This window comes from Panthera uncia, chromosome D2 (genome assembly GCF_023721935.1).
Source record: "Panthera uncia isolate 11264 chromosome D2, Puncia_PCG_1.0, whole genome shotgun sequence".
Classification (NCBI taxonomy): domain Eukaryota; kingdom Metazoa; phylum Chordata; class Mammalia; order Carnivora; family Felidae; genus Panthera; species Panthera uncia.
The window spans coordinates 22,687,901-22,712,234 of NC_064818.1; the positions used below are offsets into that span (position 1 = coordinate 22,687,901).

The 24,334-nt window shown below is 36.1% G+C and overlaps 1 protein-coding gene across 1 annotated transcript in view; it reads right to left on the minus strand.

Annotated features, from left to right (window-relative positions):
• RTKN2 (rhotekin 2) overlaps window positions 1-24,334 on the minus strand; it is a 72,422-nt gene that overhangs the window by 11,671 nt on the left and 36,417 nt on the right. Inside the window, exons 7-9 of the mRNA XM_049645105.1 lie at window positions 19,931-20,025; window positions 9,645-9,751; window positions 8,595-8,726 (exon numbers count right to left, since the gene is read on the minus strand). Coding sequence (XP_049501062.1) covers window positions 8,595-8,726; window positions 9,645-9,751; window positions 19,931-20,025 — 334 coding nt within the window. The remainder of the gene's footprint in view (window positions 1-8,594; window positions 8,727-9,644; window positions 9,752-19,930; window positions 20,026-24,334) is intronic.

Below are 24,334 nucleotides of genomic sequence, written 5' to 3' on the forward strand. Positions count from 1 at the left end.
AGGAATGGATTAGAAAACATAAGGTGAATTTTAGGACTGTTATCATTATGGGCTCACATGACGCTTAGATGAGGGCAGTGTCTCCTCTTAGCAGGGTTTGAAAGCAAGAAACAGGCATTTCTGCTCCCACTATTTCTCCCACCTAAAATACTGCCTGGCACTCACTAAGTGATTGAAAAATACATGAAGAATAAATTAATGAGATAAGAGAAGAGCAACTCAGATAATGACAGTTTTAGGTTGACATATGAGGATCGCAGAAATAGTCCTAATCCAACACTTTGTAGATGAGGAAACTTATGTCCCAAAATAAGTTTTCTATCTAAAATCAGAGTTTCCTGTCTTGCTTTTTGCTAATCCCAAACCATTTAGTTGATTAGGGAGGTTTTACAGTCAACTTTTACTGCTCTGCAGATAAATTTGAGACTTCGTTGTGAAATTTTAATCTTTGGCTGGATCTCCTTTTATCAGTCAACACATACTGAACTGGAACCTTCCACTGCATGAGATGGTGGGGACCCAGAGAAGGCCAACTGAAATCAATACAGATATAATCTGAGAAGTCAATTTTGTAACAAAATATAATTTACTCTGAAATCAAAGGAAAGTTTCTTTTAGGCTGTTCATTATTTTAAATTAAAACTGTAGGTCAACCTCTCTATTTCTGTGGTAATGGAAAATTACTAAATTGGGACTAGATTTATGCACTGTTTCTTACCTTACTTTTGACTATACGATCTTTAAAAAGTCTACTCCGTACCCAGATTATGGGTTCTAAATATTATTTCCTACTAAAAGGAATCAGAGCTCTTTATAGACATGGCTAATTCTTAGCTTGGGCCAGAAAATATATAGGATAATCCCTGAACTTCTTATCCTACCAAAAATCAAAGATTAATAGGATTGTATCAAAAGGACTCGAGAGCCAAACTGAAGAGGCTTCCAGTAGCCAAAGATGGGACTATCTAAATGTCAATAAGAATCCAATGGTAATGGATTAATACATGAAATGTTTTTAAACCCATAAATTCTTAATGATATTTAAAAATGAACTCATTTGGGGGTAACTGGATAGCTCAGTCAACTAAGCATCCAACTCTTCATTTCGGCTCAGGTCAGGATCTCACGGTTGTGAGATCAAGCCCCGTGTCAGGCTCTGTGCTGAGTGTGGAGCCTGCTTGGGATTCTCTTTCACCCTGTCTGTCTCTCTGCCCCTCCCCCCACTCACTCACTCTCTCAAAATTAAAAAAAAAATGGACTCACTTGTCACTTTTGAAGGATGCTAAGGAACCACCTCATTGTTTTGGCAACTAGTTAAATCTTAAAGTCTTTATTCTGTCTTTCCTATAAGAATTGTACCTCAACCAAATAGCTGATAATATAGAGGTATCCCACCTAATAAATGAAGAAAGAATGTTAAAATACCACCAATTTGCAATCCCTAATGAAATAAATGTTGCAATCAATACTCACCTATGGATGTTAACATGATTAGAAGACCCAGGCAATTAAATGTCTCCCAATAAAAGTACACAATATTTCCTAAGATATATTGTTACTAACCAATCAACCAACAAACAAAAATCTGATCCAAAAATAGGAGAAAAAAAGACAACTCAAAGATGCAATCAGCAAAATTCAGAGTATGGAAAACTCTGTAGGAAAAATGACTCAATTTCTTCAATAAATTGTGTGTGTGTGTGAGAGAGAGAGTGTGTGTATGCATGAGACCAAGAGACAACTCCAACAGAGTTACAGATTTAAGAGATCAAATCAATTAAATGCAATATATAACCATTATTTTAAAATCCTGATTCAAAAGCTATTTAAAAAATTACAAGGCTGGAAAATTTGAACACTGAATTTTTGATGATATATTGACTATATATATGACTATAAATTTTCATTAAGTATGATAATTGTAATAATTATAAGTAAAATCATATAGCCTCCAGGATTTGCTTCAAAATAATTTTATGATGGACAATGTACAAGGATACAGACAGGTTTATTTCTATCGTTCTCTTTAAAGATTATCTTTAAATGTCCCCTCCCCAAATTAAAAATAAGCTACAAGTACAAAGAACTAAGTGCCTGCTTTCCTACCTATAATGCTGAGATAATATTACTTCACTCACAGCTTCCTCATGAACATGTTGTTAAGAATAAATGAGTTCTTTGAAAGGCGTTTGGTCTAAAGTCTTGTTAATCAGGAATGAAGACAAAATGTTACTGACGAAAAACAAGCTTTAGACCTCATACACACTCTAGTAACAAAGAAAGCATACTTTCACAATATTTGGCAAGGAATGTTGGAAATACATAAACCATAACCATAAATCAAACCAAGCATTAGGAAGGATTAGTATTAGTGTGATATAATTATTTTCAATTTATGTCAATGAAATCAGATGTAAACTCCTAAAGGAAAAGGCTTAAGTAACTATTTTTGCTGTATTTAATAAACGACAATCTAAATAGTTGATAGGATTGAGACATTAAAGGACTAACATAATCAGAAAAAAAATCCCATGTGCTTCATAATAATTTTGCTTGTTAGGGTCCATGACAAACATAATGGTTAAAGCAATTTCAAGATAATTTAACAAAGATCTATCAGACCAAGTAGTAATATTGATTTGGTTAGTACAAATTTTATTATTCATTATTGAAATGATGTATAGTATCTAAATCAAGAAAAAACTTTTGATCTCAAAGACCCACACCACTTTTCCATTCCACTACTCACCCCACTGGCAATGGATAAAACTGGCTAATAAAATGTTTTCTACAATATATAGAAGATTCAATGGCACTGTTAAGTATCCCTTATTGGGAATGTCTTGCTCAACAACATTAATAGTGAAGTTTTTTGAAGTTGAAGCAATCACTTTGAAGTAAATCATCCTTTCAAATTTGGATTGAAAACAGGAGGGGAATAGCTCAGGCTTTTCTTCCCTTAATGTAACTATTTCCACAGATGGCTCCCTATGAAAATTAATAAACTGACTTAGCTTTACAGGAAATGCCATTTAGAAAAAATTACAGTTAGAGAACAGATCCTGTGATCAAAATAACAGAATTATTGTTTATATACCTTAGCAACTGCAAAATTTATGATTTCACATAATTTTTATAGTAGCATTAAGCAAAATTATTATTTTCTAAATCATGAGATAAGAAGAAAGACAGCAAAGAGAAAAGAACTCTGATTTATATTTAATATTTAACAGTATTAAGCATAAAAAGATGTTAGAGACCCAGAATTGAAAATATACTAAAAACTGAAACAAAACCATTCTTAAAAGTTTTATTTGGGGGCACCTGGGGGACCCAGTCAGTTAAGCGTCTGACTTCAGCTCAGGTCATGATCACATGTTTGTGAGTTCGAGCCCTGCGTCGGGCTCTGTGCTGACAGCTCAGAGCCTGGAGCCTGCTTCAGATTCTGTGTCTCCCTCTCTCTCTGGCCCTCCCCCTGTTCATGCTCTGTCTCTCTCTCTCCAAAATAAAAAATAAACATTAAAAACAAAAAATTTTTTAAAAAAAGGTTTATTTGGTGCTTACCTGCTCTACATATCAGAAAATACCAAGTTGGCATTTATCAAAGATCCTGTTTAGCATGTATCCCATAGAAATTTCCAAAGTCAAGCAATTAAAATACCTACCTTATATTTTAAGATCAAGTAATTTAAAACATTGAATAAATAAAAATCTATGAGTTTACCATTAATCCGGGGGGAACACAATAGACACAACATTCATTTGCTTCTTCTGGAGGGAGTAATGCTGCTCCGATACATACTGCCAATATCAATACAAGACCAAAATACCAACTCCTTACTCTGAAAATTGGTAATTAAAACAGTAAGCTTTTATCCTGCCATTTCAGGAGGGACTGGAATTCATTGTTGCTTGATGAGAAAAAGTCCTTCTTTATAAAAGAATGCCAGCTAATACATGTAGAATGAAGGGTATTGTGAGAACAACATATGCAATCTCCAGTGTGATAACCAATTCAGACAAGGGCAATCCGGTCGCTAAAACCATTATGTGAAAGACTACTGGACAACAAAGATATACAAACAGTGCCAAACTATCACCTCACTGATTACTTGCTAATAGTAAAGAGGATGGCTTACCGTTATGCAGGAGAGAGTTAGTAGTCACCACCTTAACCAAGTCATTAAATGTGGCATTGCCAAAATGAGACAACCCAGCATCATGTACCTCTGAACAGAATGCCCTGTAAAGTATTTGCCATTATGCATGAAATATTCTTGTAAGTAATGTTTAGAATGAATCTAAGCAAACCTCTAGACCTAATTTACAGTTGAGAAGAATGTACAATCCTTGAATGTTCCTAGATTGAAAGTAAAAGCTAAAAGGACACTTTAGGGAAAATGGGGAAATTTGAATATGGACTGGATATTAGAAGTTATAAGAGAATTATTGTCAGTTTGGCTAGCTGTGACGATGGTATTGTAATTTCATCTACACAACACACTTTTTTTTAAGGGTCCTATTTTTAAGAGTTGCATGTTGAAGTATTCAGAGATAAAGTATCAATGTTGGAGACTTATGTTCAAATGGTCAGCAAAAAATACAGATAAGAGACTTTAGAGACTTATAGCTGTAAGATAAATAAGATCTGAGGGTGACTATAGCTGATAACACTACTGTATGATTAAAATTTACCAAGAGAGTAGAACTTAAATGTTGTCACAAAAAAGCTTAAAAAAACCTATAATCCAATACTGATTGTAGTAATGATTACACAACTGTATATTATTTGTCAAAATTATCAAATTGTACATTTATAATTGGTGAGTTTTATTTTATGTCAACTATACCATCATAAAGCAAATTAAAACTAAATACAAAGAGTTTATGGGGCGCCTGGGTGGTTCAGTCAGTTAAGTGTCTGATTTTGGCTCAGGTCATGTTCTCACGGTTCGTGGTTTGAGCCCTGCATTGGGCTCTGTGCTGACAGCTCAGAGCCTGGAGCCTGCCTCCGATTCTGTGTCTCCCTCTCTCTCTGGCCCTCCCCTCTCTCTCTCTCTCTCTCTCTCTCTCTCTCTCTCACTCAAAAATGGATAAACATTAAAAAAAATTTTTTAAATACTTTTGTTTTGGGGCACCTGGGTGGCTCAGTCAATTAGGCCTCTGACTTGGGCTCAGGTCAGCATCTCGCAGTTTGTGAGTTTGAGCCCCACGTAGGGCTCTGTGCTGACAGCTCAGAGCCTGGATGCTGCTTCCATTCTGTGTCTCCCTCTCTCTCTCTGCCCCTCGCTTGCTCACACACACTCTCTCTTTCTCTCTCTCTCCCTCAAAAATAAATAAACATTAAAAATTTTTTTAAAAAACATTTAAACTCCCCCCCAAAAGAAAAAAAGAGATAAAGCAAAGATGACAACAATGGTAACTGTTAAAGCTAGGTGGTATGAAAGTGTCACTATAGTATTGTTACAACTTTTCTATAAATTTGAATAATTTTCTAAGTTGAGAAAAAAATAAGTAAAAATTACTTTAATAGGAGATGTAATTACATAACGGCCAGGTTTACAGAAGTAACAAATACATTTCTTGACTGAGATAGTCATATTTAAACAAGAAGACCAGGGCATTTACTGTTAAAAGTGAAGTTTTCAGGTAAATGGAAGGGTTCAAAAGAAGCCTGAGGTAGAAGTAGGAACTGCAAAGAGAAAAGCTGCTACAGAGAAAGGGCAGGAGTCAGTCCTGGAGAAAATTAAGACAGCAATGTCACAAAGCTAGAGAATGGAAGACTGTGTTATCAGTTTAATCTTTGAGATCAGCAACTAGATTATATTAATCTTCTCGACCTAACCCTTACCTCATGGTTTAATCTTAAAATTCTCTTTTGTACTTTAGACAAAAGTCATGTGCAATGACAATTTATGTCATCGGTCGTCAGGGTCAAATACAGCCCATACTGCCCCAAGTCTAAGGCTGAGGTTATACAAATTACTAGATTAATCATTTTCCTGTGAATTTGTAATGGTCAATTGTGGAACCACCACTGGGATTTCTAAGTATGGTGATTTTAGTCATCTTAATAATGGAGCTGATTGACTACAGAATCCTATCAGTCACCAGGCCACCAGCTTTTATTACTACACGGAAAAATGAGTCAATTGAAAAAAGATTAATTCAGCCAGACCATGTAAACACTGTTAACTGCTTGTTTGGAATTACACCCTTGTCATCAGACAAGAAAATACACTGGTTACAGTAACAAAGGGGTTCCATTATAACTGCCTCTTAAATTTAAATGGTAAAGATTCAATACGTGTCTAAGCCATTGCCTATAGGTAGGTAGTTAACTGTGGCCTCAGACTCAAAACCTCACTTCAGAGCTGTTTTTACTCTCATAACTTATTCAGAGTGGGTACAGAGATGGGAAAAAGTCTAATTTTGCCTTCCAAATCTAGTCTAGCAGTATGTCTGTAAGGAAACAGAAAAACAGTGAGCCATATAATTTTACTTACTAGCTAGACAAGTTCTATCTGATCTGTGAGTCTGTTTCTTCACTTGTAAAACAGAAATAACATACCTATAAAACAGGGCTGACTTACCTGCTCTGTCTACCATAAAGGACTGATAAGGTAAAATGAATACCTTGAAGACTGTTTTCAAATAAAATAAATGAATTTAAAATATCATCTGTCTAGACTACATTTTAATTTGTTGTCTGACTATCCATATTCCACTGCACAACATGTAAGAAAAAAATCGGTAGAATTCCATTTTTCACTACCTAGCTACCTAGTGAAAACCAGGTTAGATAAAATCATCTATGCAGAACTCTTGCCAAAAATATTTACTCGAATCTAGTGAAACAATTAGTCAAAAACAGATTTAGGGACTAGCCTGGATTTTTACAAAATGTCAATATAGTAAAAGACAAAAAAAGAAAAAAGAGGCAATGAGTGATGGGTCCAATTTAGGTAAAAAGGAAACAATCAAAAGACCTGGTGACCAGCTGTAGTTTGTGATCCTTGATGGGGGTCTTAGATCAAACAATAAAGAAAAATTAGAACATTTTAGGGACAATTTGCTCTCTATATATTAGATAATATTTTATCAACAGTAAATTTCATGACTGTGGTAAATAATACAGTCATGAAGGAAATGTCCTTGTTTTTAGCTGAAACATACTGAAATATTCCAGGGAAGAAATGTTATGCTGTGGGCTACTTACTTTCAAATGGTTCTGAAAAAATTCTCAAACTATGTGAAGAGAAAGCAAATATGGCAACATATTAACAACAGCCAAAGACTCTAGGTGAAAAGTATATAGGTGTTTGTTATTCTATTCTTTCAACTTTTCTGCACATCTGCAATTTTCAAAAGACCAGGCAAAAGTGGACACTGCATAAACAAGACAAGACAAAACAAAACATTGGCAAGTAATGAAAAAATATATCAATTTTCCAATAAAAAATATACTTTTCACAAACCAACCTAATTATCTAAACTAAAATAAATTCACCATGTTTTAATATTGAGCTATATTATTTAAGAGCAACACTAATCTTTCTAAAACACAACACAGATCAATTAAGTGGACCTTAATGTAAAAGGTCTCACTGAAGAAGTTCCTTTAAGAAAAAGCAGTATAATTTCTAAAAGCAGGATAGAAATGGACTAAATGTCATTATTGGAAATGATCACAGAAATTAACTCAAGTCTTTATAGATTAGTAAAACAGTATCCACATGTTTTTCAAGACATACAACTTTATGTTTTTTCAAAAGATAATTTCAAGTCAAGCAGAACATGTACAGTTAACAGATGTGATGGTTCATATTTTACCAGATACTTCAATTCAACCACTCCAAAAGCAAAAACAAGCAAAGTAAAACAACTAGAAACAAGTAAGTATAGACTATGGACAGAAAACATGATACTCTGCTCTAGAAATGCCAAGAAGTGCTCTAGAGTAGGAATGCCAAAAGGGGAGGAACCCTCTAATAAACACTAGATTTAGGTAACAGGTGAAGATAAATTTAAGATCATGCGATAAGTGTGTGTGTGTGTGTGTGTGTGTGTGTGAGAGAGAGAGAGAGAGAGAGAGAGAGAGAAAGAGAGAGGGGGGGAGGGGGAGAGAGAGAATCAGGCTTTCCTTTTCTGACAGAAGGTTGGACAACTGCCCATCAATCCCCTAAGAAATCAGGAAGTACACCCGGGAATATCTTTTTATGGGTTCATTTGAATACTAACTTTCTAGAAAAAGCATCACTGTAATATGAGCTGTCAGTTTATGTTTATATTATCTCTTAAATAAATTCATGAAAAATTTAAATATCCTGTTAATGTGGAGTTACATTCTCTGCTTTAAAATCTATTTACTGGTATAGATTTCCAATTACTATGTTTTCTTAGGAAATATACAGTATTTCCTTTACTGGATAAGCTCTGTAATAGAAGAAAAAGAGAAGATTAATTTATCTTTATGAACTAACCTATTTCCTTTCCTTCCCTTTCCTTCATAAGGTGGCAATAATGTGAATTGTATGGAAAAGAACAAACTATAAAATGTTATGTCTTTATTTTCAAAACAGCGTTTTATTTACCTTGTTAATGGACACTACCAAAGTTGGCTCCACTTTGGCTTCAATTTCTTCTGGTGTATAAAAACAATAGAGTTTACCCCCTCTTAAAACACAGTACAACCTTCTCCAACTAATCAGGCTTTCTACCATTTGCTGAAAAAAAATTCAAGAAGCCATCAACCTTAATCATTATTTATCATCTTAACATTAAATTCAACAAAATACTTAAATTACCAAAGTTGTGTTAGTTTAAAAAAATTTTTTTAATGTGATAGAGTTACCCATTAATTTAATGTACAATAAGTCAATAGTCCAAAATGAAAGAGTAAGTTAATATCACAGAAGAAAGGTTTGGAATTCTCAAAAGCATTAAGCAAATGGAGGTAATGATTACCACATAACTTTTACACATATAGGATCATAAATCAATGCAGTTTTAGAAAAGCTAGTCTATTAAAAATTAGTGCTTCAAATTCCACAGCAATCCATCTAATAACTCAAAAAAATTATAAAAATAACTCAATACTCAAAATATAATTTTCCCTTACTGTTCTCAGAATACTGGAAAATGTTGACTACCCTGTAAGAATGCAAATTTTCTTTCCTCTTAATGGAATCTTTTTTAAAAAGGTATTGATTCACTGAAGCCCGTAATTAATTATTTACTGCATGTAAATAACTGTGGTTATAAATAAATCAGGAGTAGGTGCCACAGAAGCAACTTTGGAAGCCCAGAGGCCTTAAGTGTGCCAAAAGCTGTCTGCCAGGAAGGCCTTCTCTGAAAGGTGGGGAACAGCCCTAATCTGCTTCCACGAGGGGTCCCTGCTGCTGATTGTCCTGCTACGGCCATTATGAAGCAGAGGGACCTGGAAGTGGCTCCTTAGCCATCAAGCCTGCATTAGACCCCTCCCCTTCCCACCTTCTCACCCCCATTCTATGCCTAACATTGGGAAAATGGCCATTTAAAGGAACACTTTAAAAATAATACTTTTCATTATCAGAAGACCAAACTGCCAGTATATTAAGATCTAGACTGTAGCTATAATTGTAGGATATTCAAAGTCCTCCAACCTGCTGATGTAGAAATCCTGCAAATGCATCCTTAGCCACGCACGCTGGCTGGGCAACTAGGCGGCAGCACATGTTGCCGTATAAGGGAAGCCAAAATGAAGACTCCTCTAGTTAAACAAGATAGAAAAAAAAGCAAGTTACAAACATGTGTATTTAAGGTCATTATACATTTTCATTTTTTTTCTATTTTGCAATTTTTTTTGCTGTGTATAAGAACATATGTAAAGGCTCATCATACTCAAACAGCGATGCCACTGTTAACAAAAAAATCAAATATGAGAAAATAGGACAGGATGATGTTAAACTGATAATGCTTTTACCCAAACAGACGTGGAGCTTTTAGTCTCTTGATCTCTGGTTTGATCTTAAAGTATTTAACCAATGAAGGTAGTTCAGGGCATATAAGTAAACTCATTTAAAATAAAAAACATTCTAATAAAATGATTTTTATATGTCAAATTCTACTTCGTGTTCTGATTTTCATTGTAATATCTAATAAAGTGATCTGAACATAACATTTCAGAGGACAATTTCAAGATAATGCTTGTATAAGCCTCTTGGCCTTTCTTCTTTCCCTTCCCTTACTGCACAATTCAGTTGTAAGTCACTAGGTAGAGCCCACCCCCACGGGCACCTATGCCAGGTGCTGGAGCCAGGAAGGATGGGAATGGTGAGTAGGACAGCTGTCAAGCACCAGGTGTCAGAGCCTGAATGGGCTGAGGAAGATGGACCACGTGGGACACAGCCTATGGGGGATTTCTCCTCAGGGGGTGGCCTGGTGTGGGGAGTCAAGGCCCAAGCAGAGTGATGTCTACATGGTGTGGCTGCCCAATGTGAGGAGTCAGAATGCAAAGAGTAAGGAGAGTGTGCATATTTGGCAGGTGACTCAGCCATGGCAGTTGGAGTCTGAGAGCAGCAAGGTCACATTCAGTGACCCAGAAAAGTGTGTCAGAGCCCAGTGAGGGGGGCATCTGAGAACAGAGGCAGTGGGCATGGGGTGTCAGAGCACAGGCCAGCTGAGGAGGGTGTCCACTTGAGGTAAGGGAGAGGGCAGCCAGGCAGGGGAACTTTAAGCCTGGGGTGGCCAGGCCTGTGTGAGCCTCAGCAAGGTAAGGAGAGTCTACACGGGGCAAGAGGCAGCCTAGAATGAGGAGTCAGAGCTCCAACAAGGAGAAGAGAGTATCTATTCAAGGGAGATAAAAGAATGGTTGCTTTCAGGAAGGCTGATCAAAGAAGAAAATGCATTAAAGGTACAAAAGACAGGTTTCTTTCTGTCAGAAAAAGGAGTTACAAATGTGTAGAATGAACTCTGTGCTGTTAGATTAGAACTGGATGCACTGGTATGGACTCATGATTTCCAACATACAGAGATTAGGAAATACAGGACAAAACACATAAGCATGTGTACGGCTGTGTCCACTGAGAGCGCCCGTGGAAAGCCACACTCTAACAGTACCACTCTAATATATCTAGAGCCCAGCTCATGTCTTCTAAATATTATTTCCATTACAAAGAACCAGCATTCCTTGGAGAAATGACCGATTCCATGACTGGGGCAAGGAAAGTACAGGATGAACCTGAAATACCTTGTTATGCCATAAAGCAAGGAAGTACTCATGATGAGAACACTGTCAAAAAGACAACAGAACCCTTCTTGAATGTGTTCCCATTGGCCAGATTGGAGACAACTTGAACCTTAAAACAAGCAATGATATTAACAGATTATGATGCACTGAATAAAACAGGAAAACATGAGTCCATATTGATATAAACAAATGAATAAATTGAAAGACCAGTAAGACATACACTTACATAGTTTCAAGCCACCGCCCTCTTCCACACAAAATACATATTAAAAGTTCTTTCAAAGGGGAAACAAAAGAGCAACTTTACAGTAGAGAAGCTGGGCGGACACCACACTAATCAAGTGATCAAAGTAAAAATTATCAGTATTGAGATGAATCAAAATTACATGCCACTTGACAGAACTCAGTAAGAACTCAGTATCATTTCTGTGATATTCCTGCCAAAGATGCATATCCTAAGTCTTATCCCAAGAAAACATCAGACAACCCTAAATTTAGGGACCTTCTGCAAAGTAACTGACTATGATGTTTAAAAATATCAAGGTTATTGGGCTGCCTGGGGGCTCAGTTGGCTAAGCATCTGACTCTTGATTTCGGCTCAAGTCCTGATGTTGTGGTTCATGGGTTCAAGCCCCATGTCAGGCTCTGCACTGACAGCATGGAGCCTGCTTGGGATTCTCTCTCTCTCTTTCTCTGCCCCTCCTCTGCTCTTTTTATCTCTCTCCAAATAAATAAATAAACATTACATAAAGTTTTTTTTAAATGTCAATGTTATGAATGCCAAGAAAAGACAGAAGAAATGGTCCAGTTTGAAAGAAACTAAAAGAAGCGTGATAATTAAATGCAATGAATGATTCTGCACTGGATCCTTCTGTCATAAAAGACATTATTGGGACAAGAAGCAATACTTTATTTAATAGAGTTTGATGATTAAATGGTAGTAATGTATTAATATTCATTTACTGACTTGGAATAGTGGTAGTGATGTAACCAATGTCTTATTAGTAGGAAATATATAATAACATATTTGGAGGCAGTGGAGAATCACGTAAACTTGCTCTCATAAATTCTTTTGGGAAAAAGATCTTGACATTTAACTTGTAACTTTTTTGTAAGTTTGCAATTGTTTAAAAAAGTTCTTTCAAAAAACATTAAGATATTCCCTTAATGTAGTGTGTAGATAGACATACAGCCTTCACATCTGCATGGAAAGAAAGCATTGTGTAATTGATTCCCAATATGTGGCCCTTTGCCCACAATGGACCACACAAAACTGATTTTCAAAGTTTTCAGTGCATCCCTGTTGGTAGTGCCTATAAAATTGCTAGCCATTGGTTGTTACGATTTTTGACCCCAAAGTCAATAATCTGGAAACTCTGGAAAATAACTCTGGAAAATGAAACATTTTTTGGTAAAAGTACAATTATATACAGATGCCATGCCAAGGTTTGGTACATCAGTTACATGAAAAAGATGTGCCTAAATAAAGTACACAAAGGAAAACAAAAAAGTTTTTAACAACCTGCCTGCTCATTATTAAGAATAGAGCACAACAAATTGTCTGGGACTATTCAAATCTTTTTTACTAATATCTTGGTAAAGCTGCTACCTTTCAGAAATAAAGGGTTTGACCTTGGAAAAATAAATGCATAAATAGAACACAGGCAATGATTCCAAAACACAGGCATAAATAAATAGATATAGGAGAAACTCCTTTTCTAAAATAGGCAGGAAATGAAATAAAAATTCGATAAAAGCAGGCATCTGAGTAAAACATCTGAAATCAACTTTGTGATTTATGAATTTAAACTTTGAAAGCAAATTTCTTTATGTAGCAATCCTAGATTTATGGATGGCTTATGTTCTAAATATCTGTAGGCTAGTTATTTTTAAGTTAGGATACACTTTGTTAAAAAATAGAACCATAAATGATGATTAGCTTTTCATACGAGTTCATAAAGTTTGTTCCATCACTAATGTATCCTGGAAAGTACCACTCGTAACAAATGTGCTTCTCCAGTAAAAGAAGTTTAGATTTCATAGCATGCAGAGAAAAATAATTTCCTCCTGACTATGGTCCTTGGAAAGCAATATTGGATGTAGAATTCCTTTTTCTGCAGACCCCTTGCCATATACTCTGCAATCACCTATCCATTCTGACCAGGGTCTCTTCACAGCTGAGGACCACCGTGGATGAAGTGCAGAGTCACAGCTTCTTCTCTCTACTTCTGACAGGAAACATGGCATCCATCTAGTCACTTAACCCAGCTGAGGACCAAGTCTTCATGTTTAAAAATACTGCCCATCTTCAGAAGGAGGGCTGTTGTGAAAATCAAATAATGTGGAAATGGCATCTATCATTGTGTCTGTCACATAGCAGCTTCCTGTTATTTCATATCCAGGGCAGTCTCACTCCCCAGACCACGCCCTTTCCATTTTCAGTGCTGCCTCCATCCCTGCACAAATTATCTAATCCAAATGCTTAATTCTTCTTTTCTAACCAAGGGCGACATTAGGACAAAATGAAATGAAACAGGAAGTGAAAAAGCAATTTAACTTTTCACTACTTAAAGATTTTATCTAATTCATTTATATTTTCAAATGGAGAACAAAATGGTGTTTAAAAATGACAGCAACAACAAAAACAAAACACAGGCAAGGGAAAGAATCCAGATAACATCTTAGTTCCCTGTGAGTCAATCTTCACAATGTGGTTTCATTGTTTCATAAAAAGAATAAAAATTTCTTGATGATGAAGATACCATTTTAGCTTTTCCTTTCAATTATCAAGAATAATAAAACTGAGTTATAAATTTTAGAAAATATAGTTATTTCCTCTTGATTTTACAGACACTGACATAACTTTATTCAGGAAAACCCAATGTATTAACATAGATTTATATTAATGAATAAATTTGAGGGTGGCTTTTTTTCAGTATAAAATTGTTTCCTTTAAATTAGAATATTTCTTCTTTTTCCAAATAGGATTGATTTACAAGATTTTAATTCATACACATTCTAGGAATATACCTCCTATGAAGAGTTAGGCATATGGGTTATTGTTTCTTTAACTTTCTTCTGTGGAGTCCACAAACTCCAGTGCCCACAGTTTTGGGTGTTACTGTTTTAAGCGCAGTCTCAGACTTCTCACAGTGTGTGAGTCTGTATTGCATTTCTCTAAAAAAGAGCCATACCACACAGTGCCCATGCTGATCTACCCATGAGTATTTTATTGAACAAGAGTCTAGTAATATCTTACAGAACACTGAAGACAACTGAGGAATCACTGCTAAAATTAATGCTTCCTTTATGAATTGTATTCTTTTCCTCAACTTTTCGGATGATTTGGTTGAAAGAATGGGGCCTTTCATCATCAATTCCATTATTCACACATGGATAGTATTTTGAGTCTTCAGGTGCTTTAATAGTCATCATCCCTGACCAGAAAGCATAGCAGAGAGAGCACAGCCTGTCCTGGATTATTTAAAGTCTGGCTCACCCACTTCCTAGCTACATGACCTAGCATGTTATATTCTCTAGGCTGCAATTTACCCATCTGTAAAATGTAAATGACAATAAAATGAAGAACTTGTGAAGGTCACAGAACTAGACAGTGCTAGAACTAGAATATGAGTCCAAGGCTGATTGGTGCCACAGTCCACACCATTAATCACTTCATGGTAATGCTTCTTTATAGACACATCCCACAGACAACTAGGAATGAAAATTACTTAGAAGTGTTTGTTTGTTTCTTTGGTTGTTTGTTTACTTATTTATTTATTTACATTTTATTGTGGTAAAAACACCTAAGAGAAGATTTATCCTCTTAAGAGATTTTTTTAAGTTTATTTATTTATTTATTTATTTATTTAGAGAGAGCGTGTGTGCCCAAGAGCGGGGGGGGGGGGGGCAGAGGGGGAGGCAGAGAGAATCCCAAGCAGGCTCTGCACTGTCAGCACAGAGTCCAACGTGGCACTCGAACTCACAAACTGTGAGATCATGACCTGAGCCGAAATCAAGAGTCAGACACTCAACCAACTAAGCCAGGCACCCCGCCTCTTAATAGATTTTTAAATGCACAATACAGTATTGTTAACAATAGGCTCTACATCATACAGTAGGTCTCTAGAACCTATTCATCTTGCATAGCTGAAATTTTATACCTGTTAATTAGCAACTCCTTCTTTCCCCTGGTAACTGCCATTCTACTCTTGTGCTTCTTTGAATTTGCCTATTGTAGATACCTCATGTGAATGGAACCACGCAGTGTCTGTCCTTCTGCAACTGGCTATTCCAGTTAGTGTGGTGTTGTCAAGGGGCATTCATGTTGTCACATATTGCAGAATTTCCTTCTTTTTTAAGGCTGAATAATATTTCATAGAACAGTGTCTGATACATAATAGACACTCAACATATGATGGCAATATTGATAATCAGAGAACTGACACAAATGAAATGACAATAAACTTCATCTGCTAGATTTTGTGATAAAATTGATAATGCTAATAATATTGCGGACTTCAAATCTTGGGTAAGAAGGGTAGATTGTGCAGACCAATCTTCCCACTGACAACTATTGAAAATGCTGTATCAAATATATTTAAAATTTCTTCCAAGAGCGACAAAAAGGTAACAAGACCATAAGAAATTACCAGTACAAATTTGATGAGAACCAGTGAGTTAAGTGAGCACAGATGCTGTGTTTGTCCTGAGAGCATTTGCCAATCCCAGCAAGGCTGAGGTTATGATTTAATGATCCTGCAAGATGAGGAAGCAGAACAGAAATCAAAGTCTAGGGCCTGAACTATGTAACAAGGTTAATGGGAGATCCTCCCCATGCTAGGCTGACATCCCAGAGGAACCACCGACAGGGTTCCTAGGCAGTGAACCAGAAATAAACCAGCCTTGCTGCCTAGGACTCTCAGTGCCTAGAGATGGGGATACAAGGAGTCTGGAAAAACTCAGACATGATCTTTGAATAAAGTGGGCCCCTAATGATAGTCCCTCCAGGTGCCTGCATCAATTTATTCCTGTACATAAACTTTCGATTTTAATGACAACTATATGAAGATAACCCAATATGCAAGGAATTGAGACATCATGACCTGTAGGAAAAAACAATAGAAATATACCCAGAAAGACATTATACATCTGAATTATTAGTCACAGGCTATAAAACAGCAATGCATGCTCTTTCACCAAAAACCTAAGAAATAACATTGACAATGCATGCAGGAAACACATCATAAAGGGTAACACACAGAGAGGATAAAGTGAGGACAACTGACACGGGTTTAACAGGCATGCTGGGGGAAAAGAAAGAGAATGGAGGAGCAGAGGCTCTCTGAATGGAAAATTGAGATTTTGTCCAGAACTAATGAAAGACACCAATCAATAATTTAAAGAAGTTAGAGTTCCAAAAGCATCATAAATAAAATTAAATTATGTACCTTTATCATAATGAAACTTCAGAAAACCAAAGCTAAAAGGAAAAGAAAGCTACTGTCACAGAAGTGACACACTGACATGATTTTCAGTAGCTGGTAAAAGAAGCCAGAAGATAGTAGAATTATATCTGTAATATTCAAAAAGAAAAAAATGGGAACTACCAAAATTCTGTATCCTATAAAAATATCTTTCAAGAATGAAGCAAAAAACAGTTATCTTCAAACACAAGAACAAAGGTGTATGATATCAGTGGAACATACTAAAAGAAATTCTTAAGGATTATACTTCGAGCATAAGGAAAATGATCCCAGATGTAAGGTATTAGATACAAGTGGTGCACAGAAACTTTAGGTAAACTTAAATAAATATAAAATGTATAAAACATCTTGTGAAATTAAAAATCAAATAGAATTATAATATATAATAATAGCACACAGGTCAGAGAAATGGAGTTTCTGTTCTAAAGTCCTTGCATTGCCTAAAAAAAGGTAAAACTATCTCTTTTTTAAGTTTATTTATTTATTTTGAGAGATAGAGACAGAGACAGAGAGAGAGAGAGAGATGTAGGGCTTGATCCTGTGAACTGTGAGATCATGACCTGAGCCAAAATCAACAGTTGGACACATAATCGACTGAGCCACCCAGGCACCCTGTAAAACTATCTTTTAATTTTAGACTTTAACATATATGATTAATGGCATTTCCAGAAGTAATTTCTAAAAGATGAGAAAAAGAATTACAACTTAAGTTGGAACAAGGAAAAACTGAAATGATGAAACTATCAATCCTTAAAAAGGCAAGAAACAACAGAAAAACCATCACGAAATATATAAGACCAGCAGCAAACACAGGATATGATGGCAGATTTAAACATAAATATTTAATATCATATAATATGGGTTATAAACTATTTGGTATCAAATGCAAAATGACTGCTCCATTAAAAAACACAAAGATTGTCAAACTGGATAAAAATTAAAATCCAGTATATAATCCTGCTTGAAGAGGCATATCTACAATATAAAAATAAGAACAGTTTGAGGCTAAAAGAGTAGAAGAAAGTGCACAATTTAAAAATTGTGTGTATCAAACAATAAAGGCTCAAATATTATAAAACAAAAATAGACATGGCTATGAACTAGAAAAATCCACAATCACAGCAGATTTTATCAGACCTCTCATAGTAATACATAGACTACAATAGTTATTTCTAACAAATAATTAGAATATATAGAACAGACTACTGAATAAAAAAACTGACAAACCTACTGCAAGAATGATAATAAAAAGACAGAGAACATACAACAAGCCACTATCAGTTGGAAAGGAGAAACATCACTACAGGTACTGGAGAAATTCAATAAAGCTATTGTGAAGAAGTTAATGCTTATGAACCCGAAATTTTAGAATACACACATATGTATAAAAATATAACTTACTGGGGCACCTGGGTGGCTCAGCTGATTAAGTGTCCAACTTCGGCTCAGGTCATGATCTCACGCTCGTGGGTTCGAGCCGTACAACGGGGTCTGTGCTCACAGCTCGGAGCCTGGAGCCTGCTTCTGCTTCTGCATCTCCCTCTCTCTCTGCCCCTCCCCCACTCGTGCTCTGTCTGTCTCTGTCTCTCTCTCTCAAAAATAAATAAATATTAAAAAAATTTAAAAATAAAACTTACACTAAAAAATAGAGAAAAGTTCTTAAAATGTAAATGTACAATGTAACAAATAACTATGAGATGAATTTATGCATAACTACTCCCATGTCCAGAAAGAAAATTGCCAACATTATTTAATTATTCTAGATGTAAATGTGGCCCAATTTTTATGGTATTCACTTCCTTGCATTTATTTTTGGTTTTACCACCTATGTGTGCTTCTCTAAATAATACAATTTAGTTTTTTTCTGGTTTGAACTTTATATGGATAAAAATCACATTATGTTTTCTTAGTGACTTGGTTTTTGTTCATTCAGTATTTATATATCTTATTGCTTAAAGTATTTCATTGTATGATTATATCAGTATGTAACTTATTTAGTTATTTTTAATAGTTGTAGGGTTCTTTAGGTTTATGGTTTCTTGGATCAGTTTTAGTAAATTATATATACATATATATATTTTTAAATTTTTTTTAATGTTTATTTATTTTTGAGAGAGACAGAGACAGAATGCGAGTGGGTTAAGGGCAGAGAGAGAAGGAGACACAGAAGCAGAGGCAGGCTCCAGGCTCTGAGCTGTCAGCACAGAGCCCGACACGGCTCGAACTCACGAGCCGCGAGATCATGACCTGAGCCGAAGTTGGACACTCAACCGACTGAGCCACCCAGCCACCCCTAACGTAAGTTTTAGCATAAAACTTAAAAAATATTGTTGTAAAAACATCTATCTCATCAGTACAGAGCCATGCATCCTTACAACAATATGTACAAATAGGGTAGTACGTAATTTTATATATTCTGCTTCAGAAAATGGACAAGAATAAGTGGCCAAGTTATATTTCCAAACTACTTTACCATCACCACTCTGTATGATTCCTCATAGGTAAAATAATCTGGGAGAATGGAGAATGCTTATGCTAAATTTTATGAACCTTCCTAATTGCTTAAGTCCCTTTTTCACCTTGCTGTATTATTATTTTTTTGGCGGGGGACACACTACAACTATCAATATTATCCAGAGATAACACAGTTAAGATTAATTTGGTCCTACCTTCCCCAATCCTCTGTTTCTACCAACATAAGGGTTGGCTTCCTCAAATTCAACTTTAAAAATAAGATAGGTGGGTGGGAGAGAGAGGAGGGTGGATGATGAGTATTGAGGAAGGCACCTTTTGGGATGAGCACTGGGTGTTGTATGGAAACCAATTTGACAATAAATTTCATATTAAAAAAATAAAATAAAATAAAAAAATAAAAATAAAAATAAGATAGGTCTTTGCCAACTAGAAGGGTGTTGAAGTAATCAATTTCAAGTCCAAGACAAGGATTGAGAATACACAAAACCCTTTCTGTTCTCACTGAGCTAGTAGCCTCACAAACAAATCTCTGGCAAATGGCATGAGGGAAACATAACATTTTTTTCTCTTTTGGGGGAGGAGATGGACATATTAGAAAGAACCTACAGAATCATGCATGCCTACATTATTTAAGCCAACATCTGCTTCAGAGGGGCATACTAAAATTAGAAATTACTACTGCCACAATGTTATCTATTGACATAACATACACAGTAAGTAAAATATAGACTGTACTCACCATTTCCATTAATGGACAGATTATGGGTCTTGAAGCTATCCTCAGCACTTTCCAAGGTCAGAGTAGTATGCGCTAGCAAATTATATTTTGTACCCCTAAGAATAGAGAGAAATAAGACATACCTTAAGTATTTTAGTATATTTTCTACTACATAAAATAGTTAGATGTTCAACAACAGAAAATAAACAACCTGACTAAAAACCAGGCAAAGATCTTGAATAGACATTTCTCCAAAGAAGATATACAAATGGCCTATAAAAACATGAAAATATGCTCAAGATCATGAATTATTAGGAAAATGCAAATTAAAACCCACAATGAGATTCCACTTCACATCCATTAGGATATGTTCTATTAAAAATAACAAAACAAAACAGAAAATAGTTAAGTGTTGGGTAGAATGTAGACAAACCAGAACCTTTGTATATTCCTAATGAGAAAGTAAAAATGCTGTAGCCACTATGGAAAATGGTTCAGTGTTTCCTCAAAAAATTAGAAATAGAATTACCATATGATTCAGGAATTACACTTCTGGGTATATACCCAAAAGAACTTAAAAGTAGGGACTCAAACGGATATATGTACACCTGTATAAATAGCAGCATTACTCACAATAGCCAAATAGTAGAAGAAGGCCAACTGTCCATTCAAAGGATGAAAGAATAAACAAAATGTGATACATAGATACATGCAATATTATTCAGCCTTAAAAAGGGAAGGAAATTCTGACACATTCTACAACATGGATTAACCTTGAAGACATTATGCTAAGTGAAATAAGCCAATCACAAAAGGACAAATACTGCTTGATTCCACATCTAAAGCCCATAGAACAGGCCAATTCATAGAAACAAAAAGTAGAGGTGGAGGTTGACAGTGGCTGGATGGAGGGGGGATCAGGGTGTGATTGTTTATTGGGTATAGAATTTCAGTTTGGAAAGGTAAAAAGTTCTGGAGATGGATGGTGGGATGGTTGTACAACATTGTGAACACACTTAATGCCATTGAACTACACACTTAAAAATGGTTAAAATGGTAAATTTTGTGCTATATATATTTAACCACGATAAAAAATGTAAAATATATTTAGATGTTATAGATGATAGATTATAAACATAAATGAATTATCAACTTGGCATGTTTATCTCTTTATGCTATTTTATCTTATGAAAACCTTCAAGTTATTTGGTTTAACTCACTAATGTTTCTCTGGAAGATCTCCATTCATTCAAAAATATGAACTGAATACCTAATATGTGCCAAGTCCTATGCAAGGTGATGGGACACTAATGACAAACAGGACTCAGTATTACATTCTGATGCAAGGGGGAGGGAAAAAAAGAATAAGCAGAGGGATAAATAAGACATTGGCATTTGTAAGTTATAATGCAACTTTTTCTATGAAACGAAGGGGTAAGAAAACTGAGGGGTCTGTTAAGAAGGAGAAGCAGGAAAGGACTCTCTAAGGGGTAATGGTTATAACCTCATAAAATGATGGATCCAGGCTAAGAATGTGGGAAAACATTCCAAACAGAGAGGGCTGAAAGAAGAGCAGTGTGGCTGAAGCATAAGGAGCCTGCAGGAAACACCACCCTACTTGACCCAAGGTCAGAGGTACAGGCAAGGATTAGATCCCTGGGACTTTGCTGTGAGGCTTGGAGGAAGGGCGGATTTGATTCCAAGTAGAATAGGAAGTCACTGGAGAAGGTTAAGAAGAAGGGAGTGATGGGATCGGATTGGCATTTACTTCCTGGAGTTTACCAACTTCAAAGATTTGGGGTTTTCACCCATCATATGGGAAAATGGAGGACTTCATTACCAATTCCATTTTTTTTCCATTATAGTTCCCTTTACGCTACTTGTGTTAAAATAGCACTCTTGCCAAAGTATCTAAAAATTCTGATCCTAAATTTCATATCCTGGTACCTTGTGGTGATAAAAAGTGAATTTTTATTCAATAATTATATTTTCTGTGCTAGCAATCTTATTTCAAGACTTCTCTTAACTTTATTATTTATTTTCCAAAACAGCAAAACCTCAACATTCAAAACACAGCATGTTAAAATGAGACAGACAGACAGACAGAAATGTACACAAACTTCATAGAAGAGAAACTTCTGATGGGAATTTTTATTGTATCAGGTGATATGTTTCATAAACCTTCTTCATCTCTTACTAAATCTTTAATAGAATCTCTACTACAGAGAAAAAGTATGTATACATGTAGGTGTGTAAAGCATACCCCAAGAACGTTACTCCCTTGGAGAAGAGCTCTTGGTTTATTTTTTCTCCAGTTTTATTGAGAAATAATTGAAATACTTTACTAAGTACAGCATGGCGGCTTGCTTTATCTTTATTTTTAATATACAACCACCAAAGACTAGAAATATCTCTCAATATCCAATGTCTTTTGTCAGTGTTTATAAAAGAAAATTTATGTTTCTGTCTCTAAAACTCAACAAAAATTTTTTAATGAAACGACACAGGACTACAATTTCAAGGTACATTCTGAATACAATTGGTATGATGTCAGACTCATATGGAAACTCCTGGAAAAGTTCACTAAGCACCAAAAAATCTCCACTGTTGCAAGAGCTAAATGGCACCAGCCTCATACTCAGTGTGGGCCATTCTCTACTATTACCCACTTAGCCTGGGTTTCTAGTCTTCCATAGTTAGCTCTTATTTCTCCCTAGTGTTACACAATGAGTTCCCCCCCACCAAAAAAGTTGAGAAAGTATTAAAGAAAACTGTGGAAAGCATTTGAGAAGAGCAGTTACAACGGAAGAGCAAACATTACTATGCACAAATGGCCTACTAACAATGCCTAATTGTCTGGTGATCAGGGTCCAATATATTAAGCATAATCTCAATGTGGTAATTTGTCACTGATATAGAAGGTTTACAGAACTGCATTTTAATGACTCCCACCTAGAATAGAGGGAAATAGACTCCCCAGTAGCATTTTAGTGCAGTGTGTTATCTTCAGGAACAGCTGTCAGTAAGTAGGTACGTGATGAGAGAGAGAGATGCCAGGTGTGACTGGCAAACATGCCCAGAGTGGCTGGAGTAGTGAAGGAGAAGAGGTGATGTCCAAAAGGTAAGTAGGGGGCAGACACTGTACATGACAGTGCTTTGTACGGCGTCAGAAGGACACTGGATTTTATTCTGAGTGTGATGGGAAGCAAATGGTAGGTTTTGAGCAGAGGCATGTGCTATGATCTGACTTGCATTTTGAAATGATCCCTCTGGCTGCTATGTGGAGAACATACCACAAGGGCCAACAGTGAAAATGGGAATGCCAACTAGAAAGCTTCTGCAATGGGCCTGATTGGAGGTCAAAAGAGCTGATGCAGGCCTGGAATAGGATGGTAGCGGGTGAGCTGGTGAGACGTGGCAATATTCTTGACATATTCTTAAAGCTGACCCAATGTGGACATGGGATGTGAAAGAAAAAAAGAGCTGAAAACACTTGCAAGGCTTTGGGCCCGAGGACAAAACTGGAACTGTTGGAAACTGCAGTGAGGCTGACTGAGAGAAGACCAGACAAGTAAGAGTTGAGTTGTGGATGAGTCAAGTTTAAAATAGTTTTAGATATCTAGATGGGCTACAAGGTAGGCAGCTGGCTATACAAATCTGGAGTTAGGAGGGAAAAAGGTATTGAAGAATTAAACTTGGGAGTTACCAGTATACAAATGCAATTTAATTAAAGTTAGAAAGTCAAGTGAAGTCCAAGGACTGAATACTGAGACACAGTTCATAATTTCAGATTAAGTTGAAGAGCAATGAACAAAGGAGATAGGTGAGGAACAGTCACAGGTGGAAGAAAAACCAGGGAAATGGTATCCTGGAAGGCAAGTTAACAGAGGTAACATGATGAAAATGGACTACAGTGGTCTAAGGGAGAGTAAGAGGTGAAGAAGTGGAGATAAGGTATATAGAAAACTCTTTTCTGTAAAGGATAGCTATGAAATGTGGCAGTAGGTATATGTTTGTAGCAATGATGCAGTAAAAGAAAAATTGATAATGTGGGGGAGCGGGGTACATGTGCAGGACCTGACTTCTGAGTGGCTCAGAAGATGGGATCTAGTGTGCAAGAAGGCGGCCTTAGATGAGGGAAAGAATTCCCAAGGAAGGAAAGCAGCAAATAAAGACACAGATGCAGATAGGCTGGTAGATTTGGCAGATGAAGGACATGCAAGTTCTCTCCTGATTGTTTCAACAGAGTCAGTGACATGTGAGACAAAGTCATCAGCTTTGAATGAGCAGAGAGGAAGGGAATCGGAGGCTTCGGAAGAGAGAGCAATGTGATGGGATATACTTCCCCTGAAGAGAGGCAAAGTGGAAAGGCATGGAAACTTAGTAGGATTGCTCAGTCATACTGAGAACTCACCTAAAGTTACT